General features: G+C 44.1%; 1 protein-coding gene across 1 annotated transcript; it reads left to right on the top strand.

Moving 5' to 3' along the window:
* On the top strand, window positions 1-19,807 carry LOC128972059 (lymphocyte function-associated antigen 3-like). Its single transcript, XM_054387893.1, has 7 exons — window positions 1-52; window positions 8,687-8,977; window positions 9,591-9,839; window positions 17,795-17,866; window positions 19,164-19,229; window positions 19,392-19,454; window positions 19,773-19,807. Exons 1-7 carry the CDS (start codon window positions 1-3, stop codon window positions 19,805-19,807), a joined length of 828 nt encoding a protein of 275 aa, XP_054243868.1.
* The last annotated feature ends 4,127 nt before the right edge of the window (window positions 19,808-23,934 follow it).

The following is a 23,934-nucleotide window of genomic DNA, read 5'->3' as shown; positions in this document are numbered from 1 at the left end:
ATGACGCTGCTGACACAGCAGGCTTGGCTCCTGTTCTCTGTGCTTTTCCTGAGTAAGTTGTGAGGAGGGGTGGCAGTAGTGACCCTTCCTGAGCTCTCTGCTTTTCTTCCCTCTCTGTCACCTGGCTCTCCTCAGTGGTGCCAGGTTGGAGGGAGCAGAAATGGGAAGTGGGGCACCTCTCACCGTCCCTTCCCGGGTGGCCTGGCTGGCTGCTGCTGCCTTAGGGCGTGCAAAGTGAGGGCATAGCAGTGGTTATTTGGGTTTGGCAGCTGCGGCCTGGGGGAGCTGCCCCCGTGCCTCCCTGGGCTTGGCTGTTCCCAAGCTGGAGGCTTCGAGCATCAGGCTAAGAATGGGCTGTCCCTGGGTGCTTATTTTCTGGCCCGAATGGTAGTAGGTGGAAGCAGACAGCTTCCTTCCTCCCGCATTTAATAGCAGGATTTAAATGATGTCACAAATGCTAGATGAGCCAAGCAGCATAACTGACTGAATACAGACTTCCCTATCACTCCTCTACTTTGAAGATTTCTAGGTGACTTTTCTGTTACATTGGGAGTTTCCTGGATGTCCCTGAGGCAGGACCTGTTACATCTGCTTTTTAAAAGAGAATCGGGTCTGGGAGAGGAAAGTAGGTGTAAGATGCTGAGAACTGGAGCGGGGTGGCCTGAGGATTTGAATTGCTTTTTTCATTCTAGTTGTCCATCATAGCCTTAAATGCAACCCATTTCTCTTCCCAAGGAAAGCTTAGAGATCAAAAAGAACCAAAATCCTGCAGGACAGTGATCATTAACAAAAGTGAGGATTCCCTCACTTCATGCTGCCATGTACTGTCCTGGCCATTCACTGATTTTTAGCTCTTTGTGTTAGTGATCAGAAAAAAACCCTATGAAGTTATTGACTGGTGGTGGCTTAATCCAGAGAATGTGCCAACAGAGCAAGACCCTGATACTGCAAAAGCAGGAGAGCAGGGAGGGTGGAGTGAATGGATTCTGTTGTTCATTCAGTTGCCTTGAGCTACTCAACTGTCTGGGGCATAGGGCAGAAGATTTTTGGTATACGAGTTCGCACATTGCAGCCTGCTCCTGTCTGTGACCTGAAGAAGGGCCTTGTTGCTTATGTTCTTGGCAGGAAAACCAGCTGAATGTAGGTTGTCTCAAAGTACTGTCAGTTATAGTCTCCTATATAAACCTGAAGCAGGAGTTAGGTGATTAGGTTATCTTAAGTTTGTATACTCAGAGCCTGTCATGCTATAACCACAGAACGTACTTGTGTGGTTTAATGGGCTCTCTTCCCACCAGTGGCCCATAGAGTGGCCATCATAGTAAAAAACATTACGAAACCATGGTCCTGCAATAACCTCTGTTTTGTATGGTGAATTCCCTGGAACAGTGCTCTGTGTGTGGACTGCAGCACAGATGAAGTTTCCTTGCTGTAGAACAGCATGTAGGAAAGAGTCTTGTAAAGACAGGCACCACTCTTTCTTTGCCTCCTAGAGAATGCCTTTGCTTCCATAGTCTTTTATAGTAAGATAGGTTAAATAAATGATCAGAGTAACTGACTGGACAATTTATTAATCAGGTCATCATAATGCTCAGAGGTAATTTCTGGAGTGTGAGGCCCAGAAGACAGAAGGACTACATAAGGCTAAAATCCTTAGGTTATAAGGCTGTATTATTGTCCAAGTGATAGAAGTGATGGAGTTGAATTCAATTTTGTGCAAAAAGGGGAATAAAAAGCAGCATGACAAACTGCACGTGGTTTCCTTAGTAAAAGGAAAAACTCTACTTGATTTAGGACAATGATGACAGTTGTGAGCAGGTAATGTTTGCTAATAATGTTGTGTGTATCTTGGCTGTTAAATCACCAGTGTCCCCTTGCTGTTAAGGGGGCGCAACGTAACCAAGTAAGACGTGAGTGCTGGTTGACCAATGTCCTAGCCATTCTGCCATGGTACTTGAAAGGCAGAGATGCTCTGCTATCTTTGTGAAACTTTTGCTGCTACATTTGGTGTGACTCTGGTGAGGCTGTAAATATACCTTTGTCCTGGTGTATGAGCAAATTGAGTTGGAATATTTTTGTTGATGTTTGTGCAGTATAAAATGAACAGACTTACCTAGAACTTTAGTTCTAAAGCAACGATTTGGCAAAAAGAATCCAGACAAGTCCAGAAGGTGCCACAAAAGCAAGTGCCTGCACATTTACATTCAGAGAGAGGAGTGTCTTCTCCTACTTGGAATTATAGCTCAGTGGATACTTCCAATATGAAGCTCATTAAGAGGTATCTCATCAAAGTTGCTTTTATATTAAAAATTGTAAAGCTTAAGAAAATTTGCCAGAGATCCATGTCGAGATGGGCACCACACTGGGCTCAGAACTTCCATATTGGATCTTTGAAGAAATAGATCTGAGCTGCAAAATTTTGGATTGGACATATTCTATCCTTAATTCAAAAGCAGACACCAGGATTTCAGGTATGTGGTTGTGAATCAGATCCTCCTGCCTCACAGGAAAGTCAGAGGTGGGTAGAAATCTGGAAACAAGTTGTGAAGCCCAATCTAGTCATTCATTCACTCCTCCTCAGGATACTGGGGTAAAGGGTTGGGAGGGTAAAGGCAAGAAAAACTCCTGGGTCAAGAGAGACAATACATGGAGGGGTAAAATGAAGGGGAGAATGAAGTAATGCAAAGGCAATCACCTACCTCTTCCCATCAGTGGTCTTCTTTGAACAATGGCTACTTATTGCTGAGTAGGACATAGGGTAGGGAATAACTCTGAGTTCAGGGCACTTCTCAGGGCTGTGTCCCCTTCACAACCTCTTGCCTGTCCCCAGTCTACTCCTAGAATTGGGAAGAGTGAGAAAGAGAAGGTCCTGAGGCTGTTGAAGCACTGTTCTGTGGAAGCTAAAACATTGGTGTGTTACCAACACCGTTTTGGTCATGGATCTAAAACGCAGCACTGTACAGGCTGCTGTGAAGAAAACAAACTCCCTCCCAAGCAGACCTAGTACACAAGTGCATGGTAGCAGTGGCCACAGCCAGCAAGGGGGAGAGTAAGACTGGACAAGTAATCAGAAGACAAGGGGAATGGAAGAGGTTTGGGTAGGAAGCAGGGTGGAAGCAGCTAGAGAGGTCTGTGAGATTCAGCATGCGGAAGAGATGTAAGTGGGAACAAGGCAGCGGAACTGAAAATTCAGGCTGTTGTAAAAACAAACCAAAAAGCCCCAAACCCACAAAACTTACAAAAGTTGTTGGAGATTTGTACTTTCCTCTCAATTGTACTATCAAAGTCAGCTGGCATCTGGCCCTGGTGGCACTTTTATTTCTGTGGAGCTGATGTTTTAATCTTCTGTTTTCTTCATTCCTCATTTCCTTGGAAGTTACCAGGATTGCATAGTCCTTGTCATAGCTGAAGTTTTCATCGTCTTGCTTGTACCTAAGTTCTATTGGGATCCACCTCTTTTTGGAGGCATTTGCTCTTTCCTGTCTGGTCTCGTCTCGTGTGGATCTGAGGGTGGCCTGTAGATCTTGGCTTTGCAGTATAGTTCTAACTTGGTTTACTTTTTATTTAATTTTATATTCAAGATAATTTGCACAATTCTCCAACTGAAAATTTCATAGGCTGTAAAAATGGTCTAGAGTTTCTACCCCTGTGGCACCAACAATATTTATTTTTCCTGTAGGTCCCTTAAAACTTATTTTTTACTAAATGAGTAGCTCTTTTAATTCAATCAATTGAAATTTTATTATTTCATTCCCCAGCTTAGCTAGAACCAGAGGATTAGCTGGGAGACTTTACTAAATTCTTCTGCTCCCCTTCAATCGAATGCAATTCCTGCCTTCATTTCAACTGCTTCCTCTGTTCTCTTGACCACCCAAAAGACATGGGCATTCTCTTTTCCAAGGTTCCCTTTTTCTACAGTAAGCACAACCGACGTTCCCTCCATGACCTCTACCTTTGAGTCTTGATCATTCTCAGACACTTCTGTTTCTTTCTGCAGCTTTACTCATCCTGACTTCTAACTTCACCTTTTCCTATGCAACTGCTGCTCCATCTACTTTCTGCAGTTTCTTCTTCTTTTCTGACACCAACTAACCAATAAACAACATACTAAGTAGTTTCATACTTGCTAGCATCCTCTGGATTCAAGACTGTCCTGAGCTACCTTGAACAATTTCCTTGCCTTCATACAATTTAAGCAATTTTTTTCTAGTCCAATTTAAATTTCATGCAGAATGATTATTTTTTTTAAATTTTTCTACTCTCCAATTTCAGAGCTTCATTTCATATCCTCCCTTTTGAGATATAAGTCAATGCTTCTGAGTCACTCTTTCTCTGCTGCTTTATCCCAGGAACAAATTCCAGCAGAGTCTCTATATCTTCTCAGTGTAGGCCTGTAAATCATTACAGTTTTAACAGTACTATGTATGCATAGACACTAGTTTCCCTGAGTTCTTCTCAACACTGGACTGTCAGCAGGTTCCATTTCTTCCCCCACTGTGCCACAAAAGGATTTTAATACTGTCTGTATTGGGTAGGAAAGGAAGTACCAGCAGTTGAAAGCAGTCCTGTTTCACCAAAACTACTGAAGCAAATCTAAAACAACAGTCCTAAAACAGATTTTGCAGGCCATAGTGCCCAAACAAGAAATTTCACCCAATTCTCTGCAAAAGGAATGCCAAAGTTTACACCCCCATGCTACTCAATCCTCAAATCATGCCAAACATCACCTAGAAAACAAGAGACAGATGGAGCAGAATACAGGAAAAAAAAAACCAAACCAGCAACCCACAAACCAAAACACACAAGACTGTTAATACAGCAGAGCTGAGGATGGTGGAGAGGCTGTGCTGCCCTTCCCCCACCCCCTTGTGGTGGTAGGCGATGACACATGGCCCAGTACCAATCCAGACAGGCCTCAAGATTTCTAGACAGGTCCTTTCTCTCCCCTCCTTCCTGCCACAACAACAGGGCAATGCAGGAAAAGGAACAAAGGGGACAGGACCTTGCCTATCTGGTAAACAAGATGCCCATCTGGGGTCAGAGCACGTAAGCTTCCCCAGATATGAGGTCCTGGCCTCTGCTTTTTATGGTCATAACCTGGCAGAACACTTTCCATTGGGCAGCTACATGTTAGCTTTATTGCCCCATTGGACCAAGTGACCTCTGGCATTTTGTATATATACAAGTGGATAGGGAGCCTAGGGGCTGCTGCTCAGATCTGCTGTGCTCAGATCCACCTCGCTCAAATCTGCCTTGCTCACATCTGCTGAAGCCTCGCCTCACTTCAAGCCTCGTCGTCTCGAGTGTCCTGCCTTGCTTTGAGCGTCTGGTCCATAGCCCTGGGATAAAGCCTGAGCCTCGAACTGGATTACAAACCGACAGTTTCTGGAGCCTGTCAGCAAAGCGAGCCAGCTAGGGACCATGTCCAAATTCCTACTCTGATCCTTGGGAGTAAACCCTGGCCTGCTGGTATCTTCCTAAGGGTTATTGGTTGGTCTTTGGTTTATAAGTGGGTGAAGCTATTTGTGTCATAGCTTTTTCCAGTCTCTGAACTCTCTAAATTGTATCAAAATTGCCATAAGCATCCTGGAAGAATTCACAACCAAATAGAACCTGTAAATAGTTCTATCAGTTTTGTATGTAGTTTTGGGGTGGGGTTTTGGGAAAATAAAAATAACTATTTTATAATTCCCGCCTCGTTAATTTAACCGAAACTAATACATCCCCCATCTTCCCAGACAGTTCCTACCCTCCTGGTAAGAACAATGCATTTTGCACATGGCCAACATTATTAATTAGTACCGTATATTAGCATCACTGCAAATATCTGCATCCCTGATCCTGTCAGATGTTAATCAGGAATTACCATCATGAGCTCATTTACCATCACTAACACATTTCAGTCTGATATATACATATTATTATTCACAGTTCACATTATCAAGATATTAACAGTTCACTTCAGGTTTTTTTTTTCTCTGTTTTTCTTGATCCTCTGATTTATACATCAGCTACCAATTATTACAGTATTCAGTTATCTGTTTTTGCATTAATGGGTCTCCCTCCAGATCTTTCCAGTGTCTTAGTATACAACCCACAGGGCTGTTTTTCAAAATCCCTTTATCCTGAGATTGTCCAGAACCCATAATAAACCATATAGTATCACAGAACAAAATACCCAGACAAGATGAATTGCAATTCCCCCTTCTCTCCAGTGAAACTTTCAAGGGGCCTCTAGTTTAACCTTTAGGCTTTGTTCATACCCTGGCTGGCACCCACGTGCAATGAAGCCTTCACTGTCAGTAGGGATGAGGCTGAGGAGGATAGGGGGAAAGCTTAAGTGTGGTGGTGTCTTTTGAGGAGATCCCGCGTCAGTGGCTTTTCCACTTACACAGGTGTTGGTCCCTCCTTGCCGTCTCCTGCAGAAGCGTGGTGCCCTCCATCGGAATGGGGCGCACGGGCACTGTCGGGAGTAGCTTCAATCTTTGGGCTTTTTTTTTTTTTTTTTTGCGAGTAGGCATGAAGTTGCTGATTTGTCTGTGGAGGTTCTCTGTGCCTTTCCTGGGTAAGTCGTGAGGGGGTGGCAGTGGAGACCCATCCCGAGCCCTCTTGTTTTTCCCTCCCCGTGCCGCCTGGCTCCATTCAGCGGCACGGAGGAGCACCTCTCACTGTCCCTCCTCGGATGGGTGGGCTGGGCTGGCTGTTGCCGCCCCAAGGTGTGCTGAGTGAGAGAAGTGGCATGGCAGTAGCTGTGTGTCCCGGCCTCACCCCTGTCTCTCCAGCTGTCCCCACGCCTGTAGCTCTGAGATGAGATGATGCGTTTTAAGAAGAGGCGTTAGTGTCACAATGTTAGCTTCTCTTTATTAGTAACAGTTTCATTATGTTAATGGTTTGGAAGGATAGAAGACGTGACATAGGAAAGAATTTGGAGTTGGTTAAAGGAGATACAGAAACAGGTAGTCATGATTTCTGTAGAGGCTGTTAGAGTGGCTTTATTGTAGCACTACTTCGTTGTATAAATTTTGTCTTGGAATAACTGGGTACAATAAAGAGAGGGAGAAAGCAGAGAAATATCATTCTTATTTGTAGCCTTCTGAAAAAAGAAATTGCATACTACAGATCCCTAGGCAAAGAGGGATGACTTCTGGAGGAAAAGACACTCTAGAAAGCGTCTTTATGAAACAAAAATCTCTTAATAAGGCTCCAAACTTCATCAGATCAGAACAATGTTTCGTCTTGGCCAGCATCCTGCTTTTTTATGGTCTCGAAGCACCGATGTTGGAGTTTCTGGGTTCTTTTAATTTTAGAAATTACTAGTTGAGATAGCTGGAAAAAGATGTTCACACTGGAGTAGTAGGAGTAAGTGAGATGTTTAAAACTGTCTAAACAGGACAGGAGACAAAGAAAGGCAGGTGAGTTGTGTTGGAAAGATGTGGGAGTGATAATTGAGGAAGGTTTTAAAGGCACAGGAGCAGGCTGTCCCCGTGCTCTGAAAAATGAGTCAGCAGGGAAGGTGTCTGGCCTGGCTGAATAGGGACCTATGGCTGGACCTCAAGAACAAAAGGAGAGTCTATGGCCTCTGGAAGAGGGGACAGGTCTCTCATCAGGACTATAAAGATGTAGTAAAGCTATGCAGGGAGAAAATTAGAGCCAAAGCAGAGCTCAACAGAGCTACAGCCATTGAGGATAATAAAAAATGTTTCTATAAATTCATTAATAACAAAAGGAGGACTAGGGAAAATCTCCATCCTTTGTTGGATGCAGAGGGAAACATAGTGACTAAGGATGAGGAGAAAGCTGAGGTGCTCATTGCCTACTTTGCCTCAGTCTTTAGCAGTGGTTCCAGCAGTTCCCTGGACACCCAACCTCATGAACTAGGAGTCAGGGAGGGGAATCAGAATGAAGTCATCACAATAAATGAGGAAGTGGTCACTGACCTGCTTATGCCACTTAGACACACACAGGTCTATGGGGCCAGATGGGCTACACCCAAGGGTGCTGAGGGAGTTGGCAGATGTGTGGCTCACCAGGCCACTTTCTGTTATTTACCTGAAGTCCTGGCTAACTGGGCAGGTCCCAATGGACTGGAGAGTAGCAAATGTAACACCCATTTACAAGAAAGGAAGAAAGGAGGATCTGGGAAACTATAGACCTGTCAGTCTGACCTCTGTACCAGGGAAGATCATGGAGCAGGTCATCTCAAGTGCTATTACACACCATATAGAGAACAACCAGGGGATCAGGCCGAGTCAGCATGGGTTTGTGAAGGGTAGGTCCTGCCTGACCAGCCTGATCTCCTTTTATGACAAGATGACCTGACTGTTGGATGAGGAAAAGGCTGTGGATATTGTCTACCTAGACTTCCAAAAAAGTCTTTAACACCCTTTCTCACAGAATTCTTGTGGACAAACTGGCTGCTCATGGCTTGGATGAGCACACAGTCTGTTGGATAAAGCACTGGCTGGGAGAACAGGCCCAAAGAGTGGTGGTCAATGGGGTTAAATCCAGCTTGCAGCTGGTCACAAGTGGTGTTCCTCAGGGCTCAGTGTTGGGACCCCACTTCCGTTTAACATTTTTATTGATGACCTTGATGAAGACAGAGTGTGTCATCAGTATCTGATAGTGCATACAAGATTAATCAAACAGTAGTTTTATAAAGTAACAACTTCTTTTTTTTTTTCTCCTGTAGAACTCATCTGCTGTGAGAGGCAATTTGGCATCCTAGGAGAAAATTTTACTTTTAAAGAGGAATTATACCAAAAACCATTTGAAATTATTTGGAAGAAAGACAAGAATAAGGTGGCTGAATGGGAAGGGCAAGACCAAGTGACATACTTCTGGGACAGAGGCTCACTTAACAAGGAAAATGGGTGGTTGACTATACATCACTTGGAAAAGTCTGATGCGGGCGAATATGTATTGGAGTATGTAGATTTTGAAAAAGGAAGTTACTACAAAACCCATGAACTTATTGTCCTAGGTAAGTAATGGAAGAACTACATGATTATTTTGCACTACTTTGTTCACTTTAAGAAGGCTAGAAAGGGGATTATTGTCAGGAAAGCAAACAGAAACAGGGGGCTGTTCTTTGGCTCTCTTGTTAACTTTCTTAGGCACTTTAAAAAGTTTTTCAGAGGTGGCATCCTGTGTGCCTGTCATTAGTCACCTTGGAATGACTTCCAGAATGTATGTTCAAGCAGATGACCAGGCTCTTTGAGCGACTGGACTGAGTTATCCCAGGGAGCGGATACCTGCTGGAGGTGTTTCTGCAGGCATATTACAGATGCTTGGGGATCTATGTCTTCCATGGTATCTGTGCAGATCTATTGTTGTGGTGTGGTCTTTGTGAAGTATATTTGACCAGTGTGTATATTAGTCCTATTGAGAGTGAGCCATGAGGGGTCTTGAATGAGACACTGCAGGGACAACAAACAGCCACTTTTAGAAATACATTTGCTGCGTACACACACATGCAACTTACATCTTCATATGTACACTACCCTGCTGCTTTTGTTGCTCCAGCCCTTGTCCTGTGCTAGAACTGAAGGCTGTGTATAACCAAAGTAATGCAGAATATTTTTTTCTCCTTTTAGATCCCCCTTCAGAACCTGAAATAAGTTGCAACATCACTGATGTTATTAACTTAAGATGTACAACGGATTTCCGTCTGCCTGTGAATTACATGTGGAAGATTGGTAGTGAGACACAACCTAGTCACGACCCAGAAATTTCCATCCCTAAGAATTATGGTCCTTCCACAACAGTTACGTGTTCCGTTAAACCCTCTCAAACAGAGAAGAGCTCTCAAATCAGTTTGGCTCAATGCTCGCAAGCTGAAGAAGGTAATGAACAGTTCAGGTTATATATGCAAGTCTGAGAGGCTAGGTTGGGAAGCAGCATGAACTTAGACTGTAAAGTTTCTACTGACTTCTCAGGAAGCTGAATTTAATGAGTAAAAAGCATCAGAAGTCATTTGTCCTCTAGGAGTGTTTAAGGTTGGTGAAAGGTATGAGGTTAACAGTTTGATTCTTCTCTGGAAAGATAACTTTTTGTAGGGATTTCAACAGACAAAACCTTCCACTGTTATTTGAAATGCTTAATAATAAAGAGGGAGATGCACTTAGATCTCTCCTGAACCTTTTGGCCTGGTGTAATTTAAAGTAATGACTGCTGTACTGCTTGCCATGAACTGGAGTGAAAGTCTCCAGTCATTTCAAGTGAGTTGTCTAGCACCTGTTAGATAAAATTTCCCATCTAGCGTGTGCATGAGTTAATAAGCATGTCTCATTGCCTCCTTCACAGATAGTTCCAAACATGCAATAAGAAACAGGAAAATTTCTTTTCTCCTTTTTGTATCTATCTGCTTTGTAAGATGTGTAGAGCAGTCCCTAACTGACAGAATTTCCCAATTCTGTGCAAAAGTAATTTCCATGGTTTACCAGTATAGAATTTTTTCTCTTTCACTGGCATTATGTGTTAGAGACTTGTTGGAAATGCAGCATTGATCTTGGCTGGCCACCATGTACCTGCGAAGTTGTTCTTAGCATGGCCCCTCCTCAATGGAATGGGGGAGAAAAAATGACAAAAGCCTCCTGGTTTGAGATAAAGACAGGGAGATCACTCAGCAGATACAATCACGGGCAAAACAGACTTGACTTGGGGAACATTCATTCACTGTCAATCAAAATTGCAGTAGGATAATGAGAAACAAGAACAAATATAAAACACCCTGCCAAGGACTCACTCAAGGATATATCTATATATAGAGATACACATCTCTCTGTTTGTATCTATCCAGAAGAAGCATTCACCTGCCAAAAGAGGGGAGTGATAGTTCACCCAGTCCTGGGAAATTTCCTTGGGCAGCATCCAGATCCTTGACTGCAGACCAGCTGCTGCTCAAATTGGCTCTTCAGTGGGGCTTCATTGGCTTCATTTTATGCTCTAGTGGAGTCTGAAGTGTGGTAATTCTAGTTAATTCACGACAAAAGTAAGCTAAGAGCCTGAAGCAAAGTAACCAACTTTTAATGGCTGTGAAGCCCTGATCTTTACTGGGTCTTTGGCAAGCCCAGGTTGTGTAACAGCTGCTGTCCTTTCTACAGGTTGCAGTCATTCATGAACTCCAGCATGGATCCCCAGGGGATCATAAGTCTGGATAGAAAACCTCCTCCAGCCTGTGGACTTCTCTTTCTGTGGATTCACTGGTCCTGTCAGGAGCTTGTTCCAGCATGGGCTTCCCATGGGGTCACAATTTCCTTTAGGCACAGCCACCTGTTTTGGTGTGGGGTCCTCCCAAGTGCTGTTTCATCATTAATCTCCATGGGCTACAGTGGGACATCTTGCCTCACCATATTTTTGCTATGTGCTGTAGGAGAATCTCTGCTCGAACACCTTCCTCTTTCTTCACTGACCTTGGTGTCTACAGACTTGTTGCTCTCACATATTCTTACTCCTCTCTCCCAGCTGCTGTTGTGCAGCAGTTTTTTACCTCTTCTTAAGTATGTTGTTGTAAAGGTGCTACCACTGTCACCGAAGGGCTCAGTGTTGGCCAGCAGCAGGTCTGTTTTGGAGGCAGAAGAACCATCTTTGTCCAACATGGGGGCAGCTTGTGGCATTTTCTTACTGAAGCCACTCCTGCAGCCCCCTTGCTTCTGAAACTTTGCCATGCGCACCCAGTACAAGACAGCAGCTAAAATTTCATTTGGTCAAGATCTGCCTCAGCCTTTCATAGGCTGAAAAGTGGAAAGCCTCTGGCTTTCAAATAGTTGTGGGCCTTCACTGAACTAAGGGACTTAATGTGTCATTTTCCTGGAGCTGGCTTAGGGCTTTGCTAACAGCTGACTCTGGTGCATGAATTTCTGGTGGTTACTTTTTTAAAAAAACATATGTGAAACATGCTCAGGGTTATACGTCTCCTGAAGTGGTCTATCATCACACAGTTGCTTGTTAACTAACTGTGGTAGTTTAGGCTGGTTGCCTAACACTACTGCCACATAAATTACACCTCTGGTGTCCTGCATGTCCAACCCAATAAGGTGGACACGGGAAAGGGTGTATTTCTACCCATAAATCCTGCACCCTATAAATCCACCTGCAAAGTCATTCTCTTCCTCTTTCTTCTCTGCTCCTGTGGGAGATGCTCTCTATCGGGTAATGGTGGGGGAGTATCTCAAGGCCTCTTAGGCCTGTCTAGACATAATGCCAGGAAGAGAAAGAGGGGGGGTAGTCTCAGACCTGGCCAGCCTGAGACTAGCCTAGCAGTGGGGGGAGGGGGGGGGGGGAAGAAAGATCCCTGGGGGTCTTTGGGTAGACCCTCAGGTGGGGAGAAGGGAAGAGTTGGGAGGCCTTTGAGTGTTATATAAGGGACTCTGTACACTTTGGGATATTCTTGCCACTATGCTTGTAGTTTTGTAGTTTCACCAATTGCTTTTCCATTTAAACTTTCCATCGCTCTTCAGTCCAGTTGTGTGACTGTCATTCTTTTGTCCCTTCGGGGCAAGAGAGGATCTGTCTGGCCTTAAACCAGCACACTAACCAATCTTTTTTTTGTTTGCTTGTTTTCAAGGAGCCGGCAGCCCCAGTCTTACTGTGGCTCTTGTTGCCGTAATTATTGTAACTCTAATAGTCATAGGAGTACCGATACTCCAATACAAAAGAGGTATGTATAGTATTTTCTAATTGACCTTAACATGTTAATGCTGATTGAAGTTCTGTAGAATGTATGAAAGTTTCTGACCATGGGATGTATTGTAAACACTGTGGTAGAAACAAGTACCACTTAGGCAAAACCTAATACTTGAAGATTATCCTGAATTTTCTTGCACTTGGACGCTGGGCTCTGTGTAGAAGGAAACACTGTAGTTTGTATTTGCATGTTTCTCCCTTAGATTGTGTGTTTAACTTACTGTGTTTCTAATTAGCAGGTATCTATGGTCTCTCCTACTTGAGTGTGTTTTCACTGCCTTTTTTGAGAGCTGCTTTTTTGAAGCTGCTCTCACAATCAGATTTACTGTTGGGACAGGCTCTTACTGGGGCCCGTTAAATACTTTATGCTGAGTCTGGGCTTTTTTGGTCTGGAGAAGAGAAGACTGAGAGGGGATTTAATAAATATTTATAAATATCTGAGGGGTGGGATTCAAGAGAGAGAGGACAGGCTCTTCTTAGTTGCACCCTGTGATAGGACAAGGGGCAATGGATACAAACTACAGCATGGGGGAGGTTCCACCTCGGCATGAGGAGGAACTTCTTAGCTATCTTCTGCTGCCACATTTTGAGGTTAATATATCCAATTGTATTCTGTTTTCAAAAGAGGTGAACACCACCTCTTCTCTTTGTGTTTTGAGAGAGTCCAAACCAGGAATACATTGCCTCATCCTAGGACTCATCTACATGGAAAATTCCTGGTGGCTTCCAGATGGGGTTACCATTTGTGGATGTCTGTATGGTGAAGAGCATAAGGGGCATCTCCTATCTGGGAAGGACTGATTGATGGTATTCTGGAGGGAGGCTCTGATGAGAGCATACATAAATGTATATTGCATTTGGACCCTATGCTTTCCCATTCATTCTCCATTTAGTTTGTGGGCGTGGTGGCATGAATCTGAAAATAAACTAGGTGAGAAGGACTCTCTGGAGATTTAATCCAATTTGCTGCTTAAAGCAGGAACAATATCAAAGCTAGATCAGGTTGTTCAGGGCCTTGTCTAGTCAAACTGCGGATAATTCCAAGGGTGGAAATTCCCCCAACCTCTTTCAGCATGTGTAGAAGTATTGAATCATCTTTGAGGCAAAGAATATTTTCACAGAATCAGTAACATTAGAAAAGACCTCTAAGATCATCAAGTCCCACTGTCAGCCCAACACCACCATGTCCCAAAATTTTGCTTGCTTCTGTTGGATATTTCACTTCAGCAATTTCCAGCCATTGTCTTTAATTTTTTCTCACAGAGTTCGAGCAGAAAGGTAAAAGAATGACCATGATAGCAAAAAAAAAAAAAAAATTATACCTTAGGAAGATAAGCACTACATGGGTAACATCAAAGAGAAGATGTAAATTTTGTTCTCAGTGGCAGTACAATCTTTCGTTGGAGAGGGAAAGGAGTACATTCACATAGAATGATAGAACTGTTCTGATTGGAAAAGACCTTAAAGATCACAAAATCAAACCATTAAGCTAGCACTGCTAGGTCCAGAACTAAAACATGCTCCCTTAGCACCACACCATTTTTTACATAGTTCCAGGAATTATGACTCTACCACTTTCTCTGGGCAGTCTGTTCCCGTGCTTGGCAACCCTATAGGTGATGAAATTTTCCCTGAATTGCAGCCTAACTTTCCCTTGCTGCAACCTGAGGCCTTTTCCTCCTGTTCAATCACTTGTTACTTGAGAGAATGGAGTGTGCCCACACCTAGCTACAAAGTCCTTTCTGAGCGTTGTCAGGGGTGGGGTCTCTCCTTAGCCTGCTCTTCTCCAGAGTGAACAGCCCCAGTTCCCTCAGCCACTCCTCACAAGACCTGTTCTCCAGTCCCTTCACCAGCTTTGTTGCCCTTTTCTGGACATGGCCCAGCCATGCAATGTCTTCCTTACAGTGAGAGGCTCAAAGCTAGGTGCAGCCTAGCAGAGGGGGATGTGATGGTTTTAAGGCTGTCTTTAATTTTTTTTCTCACAGAATTCGAACAGAAAGGTAAAAGAATGTAAACAAATCACAATTTGGTGTAAGAAAGCAAAATAATTATTATTTTAAACACTTCCATTGGAGAGACAGAAATGTTTAAGAGTCAGTACTTGAAACAAGGTACAGGCAGTCTCTCAGTCTGTCCGTTTCTGCGTTTCTCTTCTGTCTGGATAACACACACACCTGCATACTGACTCTGACAAGCTAACTTTAACAAACCTTTCTGCTTCTTCGCTTTCTTCCCTTTTGCCAGCTCTGGGAAGGAGTCGGGGGAAAGAAGCATGGCCCATCTGGGGCCAGGGAGCTTTGTTGTGTTTTTCTGTCGATTGTACATATTTGTAAATGTTGTGAATAGTGCATGTTTGTACATATTCGTTGTGTTTCATTATAGGTTGTAGTTTTGCCTGTAAATACAGCTTCATCTGCTTCCGAACTGAGTTAGCCTGGTTATTGTCAGTGTGGGAGGAGAATTCCAGCTCTCCACACTGTAACAGGAGACAACGACTTTGCTAGTTCTGCTGGCCAGATTGTTCCTGATGCTGGCCAGGATGCTGTGGCCTTCTTGGCCGTCTAGGCACATGCTGGCTCATGTTCAGCCAGCTGTCAACCAGTGCAAATTAATACACACTTTCTAAAATAAATGTTTTTACAGGAAAATGTCCCTTACCGTCTTCTGTGGAAAGGCCAAACCAAACTGACTCAAACAGAGGTAAGAAACCTGTCTTGGGGTGCAAATGTTTGTAAACGTCTGCTGTTGGTTGAAGCAAGGTGTTTGATCATGCCTTTTTTTTTTTTTGTGGGCTCTAAGCTTTTGAATTAATTTTCAGTGTGTGCACATGCAGCCTGAAAGCCTCATTCGAGGCCCTATATTGGATAATCATGGGCACCTGCTGTTAGTGGATCTATTAGTTTACCTTGGTAATATCTTGATAATCCATTCAAGGACTTGTGAAGACAGGCAGGCTGCTGGTGTGATGTGCAGAACTCTGGTCCTTGCTTTTAGTGTATGAGACCAGTGTACGTTTATGTCCTGTGGGTCAAGTGTCTGCAACTGTCTGCTTTTCTTTTTCTAACGTGCTTCAGTTGCTTCAGGAAAAAAATGTCTTAGCAGCACCTCTTGCTGTGTTTGGCAGGCCTGTCTTCTCCTTGTAACTATCCAAATGAGAGAAGGAGACAGTGAAGGAACTTCTTACCTCTTTCCATTGATTACCAGTCTGCTTCTCACCTGTTTGTGATGTCTTTCTGCAGGCAGTACAGATTCTCAGGGTTGTCTGCATTCCTGTCTTCCTGTCCAGATGTCCACTTGTGCTTCTGCTGTCCGTTCTAATAAGGTCGCTCAGTTCTCTGGCTTCTGAGTGTGTGTGTTGTGGTGTGGTGAATCACTCTTTAGCTTGAGTAGCTAAAGATGGGGACAAATCCTTTTCTCTGTGCTATGTAAAAAACCTGAGTTTTCTTTTGATATTTCAGTATAGTTGTTAAAGCTGTGGGTCTAGCCCTTGATTTAGAGATCACTGAAGCTAAGAGACAACAAGTGGGTTTGGAGGTAAAAAAGGAGAAGGACCAAAAAAAGCCCTCAACAGACAGCCCAAGCCCCCCTTTTTTGGTAGTGCATTGAAATTTACACTAGAATGGCCTATGTTTGTATTAGACATTCTTTAAGATCTGTGAAGAGAAGTGGTTTAAACTCACACTGTTAGTGTGGCACATAAATGAAGTGAAAAAAAAAGGCAGGTAGTACTTGTCTTCTCAGCTGTCTCTGTCTTTTTATGGCAAATCTGCAACTTTTATCTCCTCAAGTAAACCCACTTCAGAGAGATTTTGTAAAGCTGTAGGCATAAGTATAGATAATGTTGGTTATGCTCTGGGACCTTGAGTGGTTGCTGGAGGGAGGTTGAAGTGGAAATGATGACGCTAAGGTGTCATAAGATACTACTCAGGAGTTTCTGCTAAGAGTACAGGGAAACAGTCTCTGTAAGGCTGAGTTGCACATTTTGTAGACTCTTCTGTACCTCCATAATAATTTCTAAAAGAGACTTAAAGGGGGGAATAAATTTTGCACAGAATAATAAATAATTCACAGAATCACAGAATAAATTTTGCCTTTTGAAGTCCAAACCACATTAGCATGTGCTGAGTGTAGAGATTATCATTCCCCTGTTGGTTAGAAAGACCTGTTGCCTTAGGAACAGTAAATGTTGATGGGTAGATCACTAGACAAGAAGTCAAAAAGACCTGAATCCTTGCTTGTTAAACAGCACTGAGCAAATACTTTCTTGGGGCTTCTGCATCACTCCTGAGAATGATGAGAATGATGCTGCATGCTGCATTTGCAAATCATCATCTGTGGGAGGAAGAACTAAGCGTATATGAGGGAACTCATTTTTGTAGTAAATAAGCTAATCACCATTTTGTCTAATGTTAGCTTTATTTGCATGCAAGAGAGTGCAGGAGTGTTTTCATAGGATGTCATCATGTGTGGCTGATTTTTGCTTTCTTTGTGGAAAAACCCCTGAGCAGGACCCAAGAAAATAAAATACTGCAGCTTCAGAGGCAGTATTGTTTATATTGATGGCAGATTGATCTGAGCCTCAACATTGCAAAATGCTAATTTGGGAGAGACACCAAGCCTCTTTTGACCTTAGAGAAGCAGCATTTCTGGATGTGATATCTTCTGCTTGCTTTCTGGTCCAGGAAGGCCTTTTGACTGCATTCATCAGGCAGCTGAAGCAAAAAGCGAAGTCCCAGGTTTGTTTTCTTGGTGCAGTCAGTGTAAATGTCAAGAAAAGTCAGGGGCCTGTATTTTTTTTCTAGAAGCTTTTTACTCCAGAGGGGCTGTGAATTAGGAACATTATAGATGAAGTCAGCAAAAAATGTAGCATTGGGTTTTTATTTTGCCCAGGCTGTTAAACCTAGGATTCATTCACTTACTAACTTTACCACCATTTTTCTCATGCACATGATAATAAGGGAGTTGGAGAAGGCAGAAGTTTTTCCTGCTTATGGAAAAAGTTGCCAATGATGGCAATAAGGAAAAGGAAATCTAGAAGACCCAGGATTTTGCCCCTTATTGTGTATGAGTTATAATGGGTTTAGAACAGCTTTTGTCATTTGCCTCTTTTCAGACAATGAATTGGACCAGGAGAATGGTCCTGTAATAGACCAGCACAGGATGAAAAACGGTGTGAATCAGAACGGTAAGTGTTCTGTGGAGCAGTGATAATGACCCAGAAGACCAACTGTCCAGGAGCACTTGGACTTAAAGGTTCAGAGCAACTTCTGTGTAATCCTTCTCACTGGAGGCAGTGGGGGTGTTTGTGCCATGCATGCTGAATACCTGTCCTTTGTGCAGGGCTTTCAGGAGCAGGTGGAGCCAGAACTCGGGCTGTAGTTAAGGGCAGAGTGAGTTTTGTTGTTACCACCATTGGGACCCCATCAGAGCATATGAACGTGAAGAACGTGTTCTGGAGATCACTGGGGGTTTAAAAATTAACTTAAATAATCCCAGTCAGAGTGAGATGCAAATAGTGGTCAAGTAGCAGTCCCTGCTGAAGTGCTGCCTTCAAGTCTTTCGGCTGATGCTGCCTGTTGGAAGATCTCTGCAAGGAGGCCTCAAGTCTCCCAGTGTGTGCATATAAAGCACTTAAATGAAGAGCAAGAGTTGACGTGGCCAATACGGAGCTTGGTTTGAAAGATTTCCACTCTGTGTAGCGAAGTCAGGCTGTTCTTCCTTGTCTGTGGTGAAAGACAGTACTCTCTGTGTGTGTATCTTTTAAGTTCTCTGGCATCTGCTGGAAAAGCAGTGCAACAACTCAAGCAGTCTAGAAGGCTTCTGGGCAGTATCAGGTACAAATTCAGGCAGGTTAGCATATGTGCCAACAAGGGCTGATGTGCAGCTGTATGTGCTGCTCACTGATTGAGGAGGACTGGGTGGGGATGTAGTCACAAATGGCTGCCTTGGCTATGGTGACCAACAAACAGCTCCAGCTCCTGGCAGGAGCGAGGAAAGCAAGCACCAGAGTACATGCCCTGCAGCTTAGCAGGGCAAATTTCCACTTACTCAGGAAGATAGCAGCCAGGCAGGATCTACTGCAAGACAGTTGCAAAGAGGAGAGGAGTTCAAGAGAGCCATCAGGTCTTTAAGGTGGACTTTCTCCAAGCATGAGAACAGCAGACCAGTCAGAAGATCATCTTGACTAAGGAGGGAGATCCTGAGAGAGCTTGAGTGCAAAAATAGCTTATGCCAAGTGTGGAGGCAGGGGCTGACTGCAGTGGAGGAATTTAGGAAAATTGTTCATGTATTTAACAATGATGTCATGACCAGGACAGTGAAAGGAGCTTCTACTACTGTGTCGCCTGTAAAGGAATAAACAAGGAACCTGAGTGCTTCTGGGAATCTTAAGAATTGTAGCTGGTCTCAAAGCAATGAGTTGTACTACAGTGAAGTGAAGCAAAGCAGTGAGATATACCTTCTGTGGTGTCTTTTTTTTCCAGGATTTATTCAGGAGAACAGACCCCAGAGGTCTCGGAGTACAGCTGACTGTGGTGTAAGTAATGGAGGTGAGTGTCTCTTGTGGTCGGGAGGTGTTCTTGGGGAAAGGTATTGGCTTTCTAGTGTTTAGCTGATGCTGGCAAGGTTTCGAGTTGTAGCTACTTGCACAATAGGAATTACCTTGAATCTGAGTAAAACGGGGCTAATGTTGTTTTCTGATCTCTCTCCAGACACCCTTGAGGAGAACAGCATCTTGCTGGACAAGTGTGGAGATGACTGTGGTATAAATGGAGGTAAGTGCTGTGTTATGCAGTGGTCATTTTCTGTTTTGATGTTTTTCCGAAGACTTTTTGATGTGAAGTTATGGATTGCACCATGAGTGCTTAGTGCCCTTTGTTCTTGGTGTCTGTAATGAATATCAGGGCCAGTGTGGAGTTGGGTATGAGGAGAGAGGGGAAGTGTTGCATGATAGCTGCATGGGGGCAGATGATATTGGTCAGCATTATTATTGACAATGATCAAATGGCCAGCTCTCAGGCAGATCACTATTGATCCATCTGGGCCAGAGAGAGGAGAGCATTGTGAACTCCAGAATTCTGTTGTGCTTGCAGGAATGACCCAGGGTGGAGAAGGTGTAAATGGATAGCACTTGAGGAACTCTGACCCACATTAATGAAGGTATGTGAGGGTGAAGCTCTGTGTGTCTCAGGAGAGTGTGCAGACTAGCACAGAGGCTGCAAGTGGCAGTGTTGGGCCAAATTGTGTATGATCCGGACCCCTTTTTGCTCAAGTAGAAACCAGAGCAAGGATTATTAGGAGGGAAGGGGTGTGTGTGTGATGGGCATGGGCATGTGTATTCTGTGCTAGATGTTTGTGATGAAAGTCTTCAGAAGACTGACCAATGCAGACAGTTTTAAAACCATATTATTAGAAGTTACTAGTGTTAATAACACACTTCTTGTTCATGTTTGCAGTTATGCTTTATTGCATGCCTTAACAAGTGATAAAGGCTTATAGTGGCTGTGCTGTCAGTAAGGAGGTATGAATTTGTGTCGGTAGATTGCTGAACTGCAGTTCTACTTTGTCAATTATCAATGTAACTGAACAGCGTATAATCATTAAGGCTGTAGAAGACCTCTAAGATCATCAAATCCATACAATATCAAAGTAGAGCGATATTGTGTAGTACTGAAGATTTTCTTTTCATTGATTAGGTGTGCAGCAGTGTTTTCTTTGATTGTAAAACATGCAGAGTTTACTTAACTTGTGGATTTTTTTTCCCCTCACGATTTGCTGATTATTTTTTTTTTAAACCTACATGGCCATGATGGGAAAGCTCTGCTAAATAGATCAGCAGGCCTGAGGGCTGACACATGGAATGAGAAATCTGATGATTACCCCATGAAGGATAATAGTTGATCAACACTGCATCTTAAAGATATTAGTGAAATTCTGGCTGCAGAGATGCAGTGTTTCACAATTGTTTCATGTTCCATGGATTAGGTAGAGCCTTCACTCAGTCATCAGTTCTGTACAGGGGCATGACAGACTGCCATTTATGTATCTCCAAAGCTGTTTTTGCTGTCTCACACTGTTTTCTATGGCTTGTCTGCAGTCCAGAGTGCATGTGAGGTCACACAGCTGCTTGTACATCTGTGTGGAGAACTGAAGTAAACTCAGCCCTGCTCAAAATCTGATAATGGAAGAATATAAGGGTTATCCTTTCATGAACTGCATGGGCAAAAGCTTACATTGGCCTATCATCCATCCAGACCAGAATACTGCTTCCATAGAATTTTTCTAGAGTAGAGAAGGCTATGGAATGCTAAGCAGTTTCACTGTTGTTACTAATTAGTTCCACGCTGGGATTCCCAAAAGTGTTAAAGTTAATAGGTTTGATGTGGTAATCATTGGACCTTTCTTTTGTTTATAGTGAAAAGTCTTACTCAGGTAGCCAAATCTAGCAAAGAAGACACCAAGGTCAAGCCCTTGTTAAGAGAGCAATTATTGCTCTTGTTTGGCTTCCAGAGCACCTGGTAGTATTGCAGCAAATCCTGCTGAGCCCTTATCTGTAGAAAATGCAAAGTTCCTGTCTGTGAAACAGGAAGCCTATTAGGAGTAAGGGGAAATAAGGTGCTTGGGGTTGACTGAAGGACCCTAGAGACTCCCTAGCGATGGTATTGGCCATGCATTCCACCACGTGGTTGAGGGGACATTGCTATTTTTAGCCACAGTGTGAAGTTATAAAGGGCATCACAGTGTGGTGGGGAGAAGAACCTGCTGGACTAGAGAGTCTGTTGCCCAAGCTGCTGGAGAATCTGCAGTGGGCAGCTGTGAGAGATCTGCACAGCATGGGGCTGCAGGAGATCTGGTGTGGCAGCTGGGAATCTGCTGCGTGGAATGATGGAGATCTGCTGTGAGGCAGCACTGCTGCCATCACCCTCCCAGTGAGCTGCTGTGATCTCTGAGCAGCTGCTGTTCCTGCTCTTGCTGTTCCGGCTCTTGCTGTTCCGGCTCTTGCTGTTCCTGCTCTTGCTGTTCCGGCTCTTGCTGTTCCTGCCATAGTGCTCCCTACAGATCAGGCCATCGTGGTAGCTATACATGTTGCCTGTTAAGTAAAGTGGTCTGGTGCTTGACTCTGTTTTGAGTCTTAGTACTGTTCTCAAGAATGTTAAGCTAGTCACAATAAAAGATCCAAATGGACATCACTCAGAAATTAAGCTCAAATACCCACAGCCCTTCTCATACCTGAGGACAAGCTAGAAAGTAAGGGGGTTTAACTTCTGCCGAATTATCCACCATTGGATTGTGACAACATCATGTCAGGATGTTAGGTGAAGCTGTGCTAGCTCTGGTGCTGTTGCAAGCTGTGTGGGGACAGAACATTTTGCATATTGTGTGGTGAGTGTGAAACCTGATGCTTAGCACCAGAGCTATAAAATGAGAGGAGAGAAGTAATTTCATTTTCAGGCCCTCTCACTGCATAGACACAAGCAAATAGCAGTCTTCACCTGAAGATAGCTTCTTTAGTCTTGGCATCAAGCTGGCATAAGACAGCCATGGGTAAAGAGGCAAATCTGCTTCTGCTTAGGTTTTTAAGGATACGAATCAGAAAATACTTCAGGCCTATCTAGGAACTTTGAGAACCAGACTATAGAATCATGGAATGGTCCATGCCAGAAGGGACCTCTAAAGGTCATTTAGTCTGACCTCCCTGCAGTCAGCAGGGACATTCCCAACCAGGTCAGCTTGTCCAGGGCCTCATTGAGCCTCACCTTGAGTATCTCCAGGAAAGGAGCCTCAACCACCTCCCTGGACAATCTCTTGCAGTGTTCCACCACCCACCTAGTGAAGAATTTCTTCCTGATACCCAATCTAAATCTGCCTTCTCTAGTTTGAAGCTATTGCCCCTTGTCCTGTCACCGCAGGCCCTTGTACACAGACTCGCCCCATCCTTCCTGTAGGCCCCCCTCAGATAGTGGAAGGCTACTATCAGGTGTCCCTGGAGCTGCCTGTTCTCCAGGCTGAACGACCCCAACTCCCTCAGCAGAGGTGCTTCAACCCCCTGATCATTTTCTTGGCCCTCCTCTGGACCCTCTCCGTCAGGTCTCTATCATTCCTATATTGAGGACTCCAGGCCTGTACACAGTACTCCAGGTGAGGTCTCACCAGAGCAGAGTAAAGTGGTGGAATCACTAATCTGGATCTACTGGCAATGCATCTTTTGATGCAGCCCAGAATGTGATTGGCTTTCTGGGCTGTAAGCACACACTGCCTGCTCATGTCCAGCATCTTGTCCTTCAGCACCCCCAAGTCCTTTTCTACAGGGCTGCTTTGTAACACATCCCCCAGTCTGAAATGATAGTGAGGATTGTTCTGGCCCAGGTGCAGAACCCTGCACTTGCTCTTGTTGAACCTCATGAGGTTCGCCTAGGCTCACCTCTCCAACTTGTCCAGGTCCCCCTGGATGACATCCTGTCCCTCTGGTGTATTGACAGCACCACACAGCTTGGTGTCATCTGCAAACTTGCTGTTGGTGCATTCAGTTCCACTGTCTATGTCATTGATAAAAATATTAAACAGTACAGGTCCCAGTACACCACCGAGGGACACCACTTGTCACTGCTCTCCATCAGGACTTCAAGCCATTAAGCACCACCCTCTGGATGTGACCATCCCGCCAATTCCTTATCCACTGAGCAGTCCAGCCATCAAATCTGTATCTCTCCAATTTGGCAAGCAGGATGTTGTAGGGGACTGTGTCAAAGGCCTTGCAGAAGTCTAGAGAGATCATGTTCACGGATTGTCCCTTATCTACTGACATAGTCACATTGTCATAGAAAGCCACAAGGTTAGTCAGGCAGGAGCTGCCCCTAGTAAAGCCATGCTGGCTGTATTGAATCACCTTCCTGTCTTCCATGTACCTCAGCATGGCATCTAGGAGGATCTGTTCCATGTCTCCATAGAGATATCTTTCTTTTTCATCTTGTCTGCATAAATGAGTACCATGTGTCACCATATGCTGTTCTTCCAGACTGCCTCCTGGTATCTTATCTTGGGTTGAAACAGTTCTGAGCTAGAGACTAGTGGAAGGGAGGGGTAGTGCTATCAAAATGGAGCACATCCAATTGGTTCCCCTTGTACTGTTGCTCTGTGTGCACCGAGATGCAAACACCAATGTATCACAGAACTGTTGAGGTTGGAAAGGACCTCCAAGTCCAACTGAAGTGGGTCCTGTGTGTGCTGTACTGGAAATCAGCCTGTTGAGGGATT

The sequence above is a fragment of the Indicator indicator genome, chromosome 1 (genome assembly GCF_027791375.1).
Source record: "Indicator indicator isolate 239-I01 chromosome 1, UM_Iind_1.1, whole genome shotgun sequence".
Taxonomy (NCBI): domain Eukaryota; kingdom Metazoa; phylum Chordata; class Aves; order Piciformes; family Indicatoridae; genus Indicator; species Indicator indicator.
The sequence above is the reverse complement of the archived record's forward strand: the minus strand, read 5'-3'. Positions and strand labels throughout refer to the sequence as shown.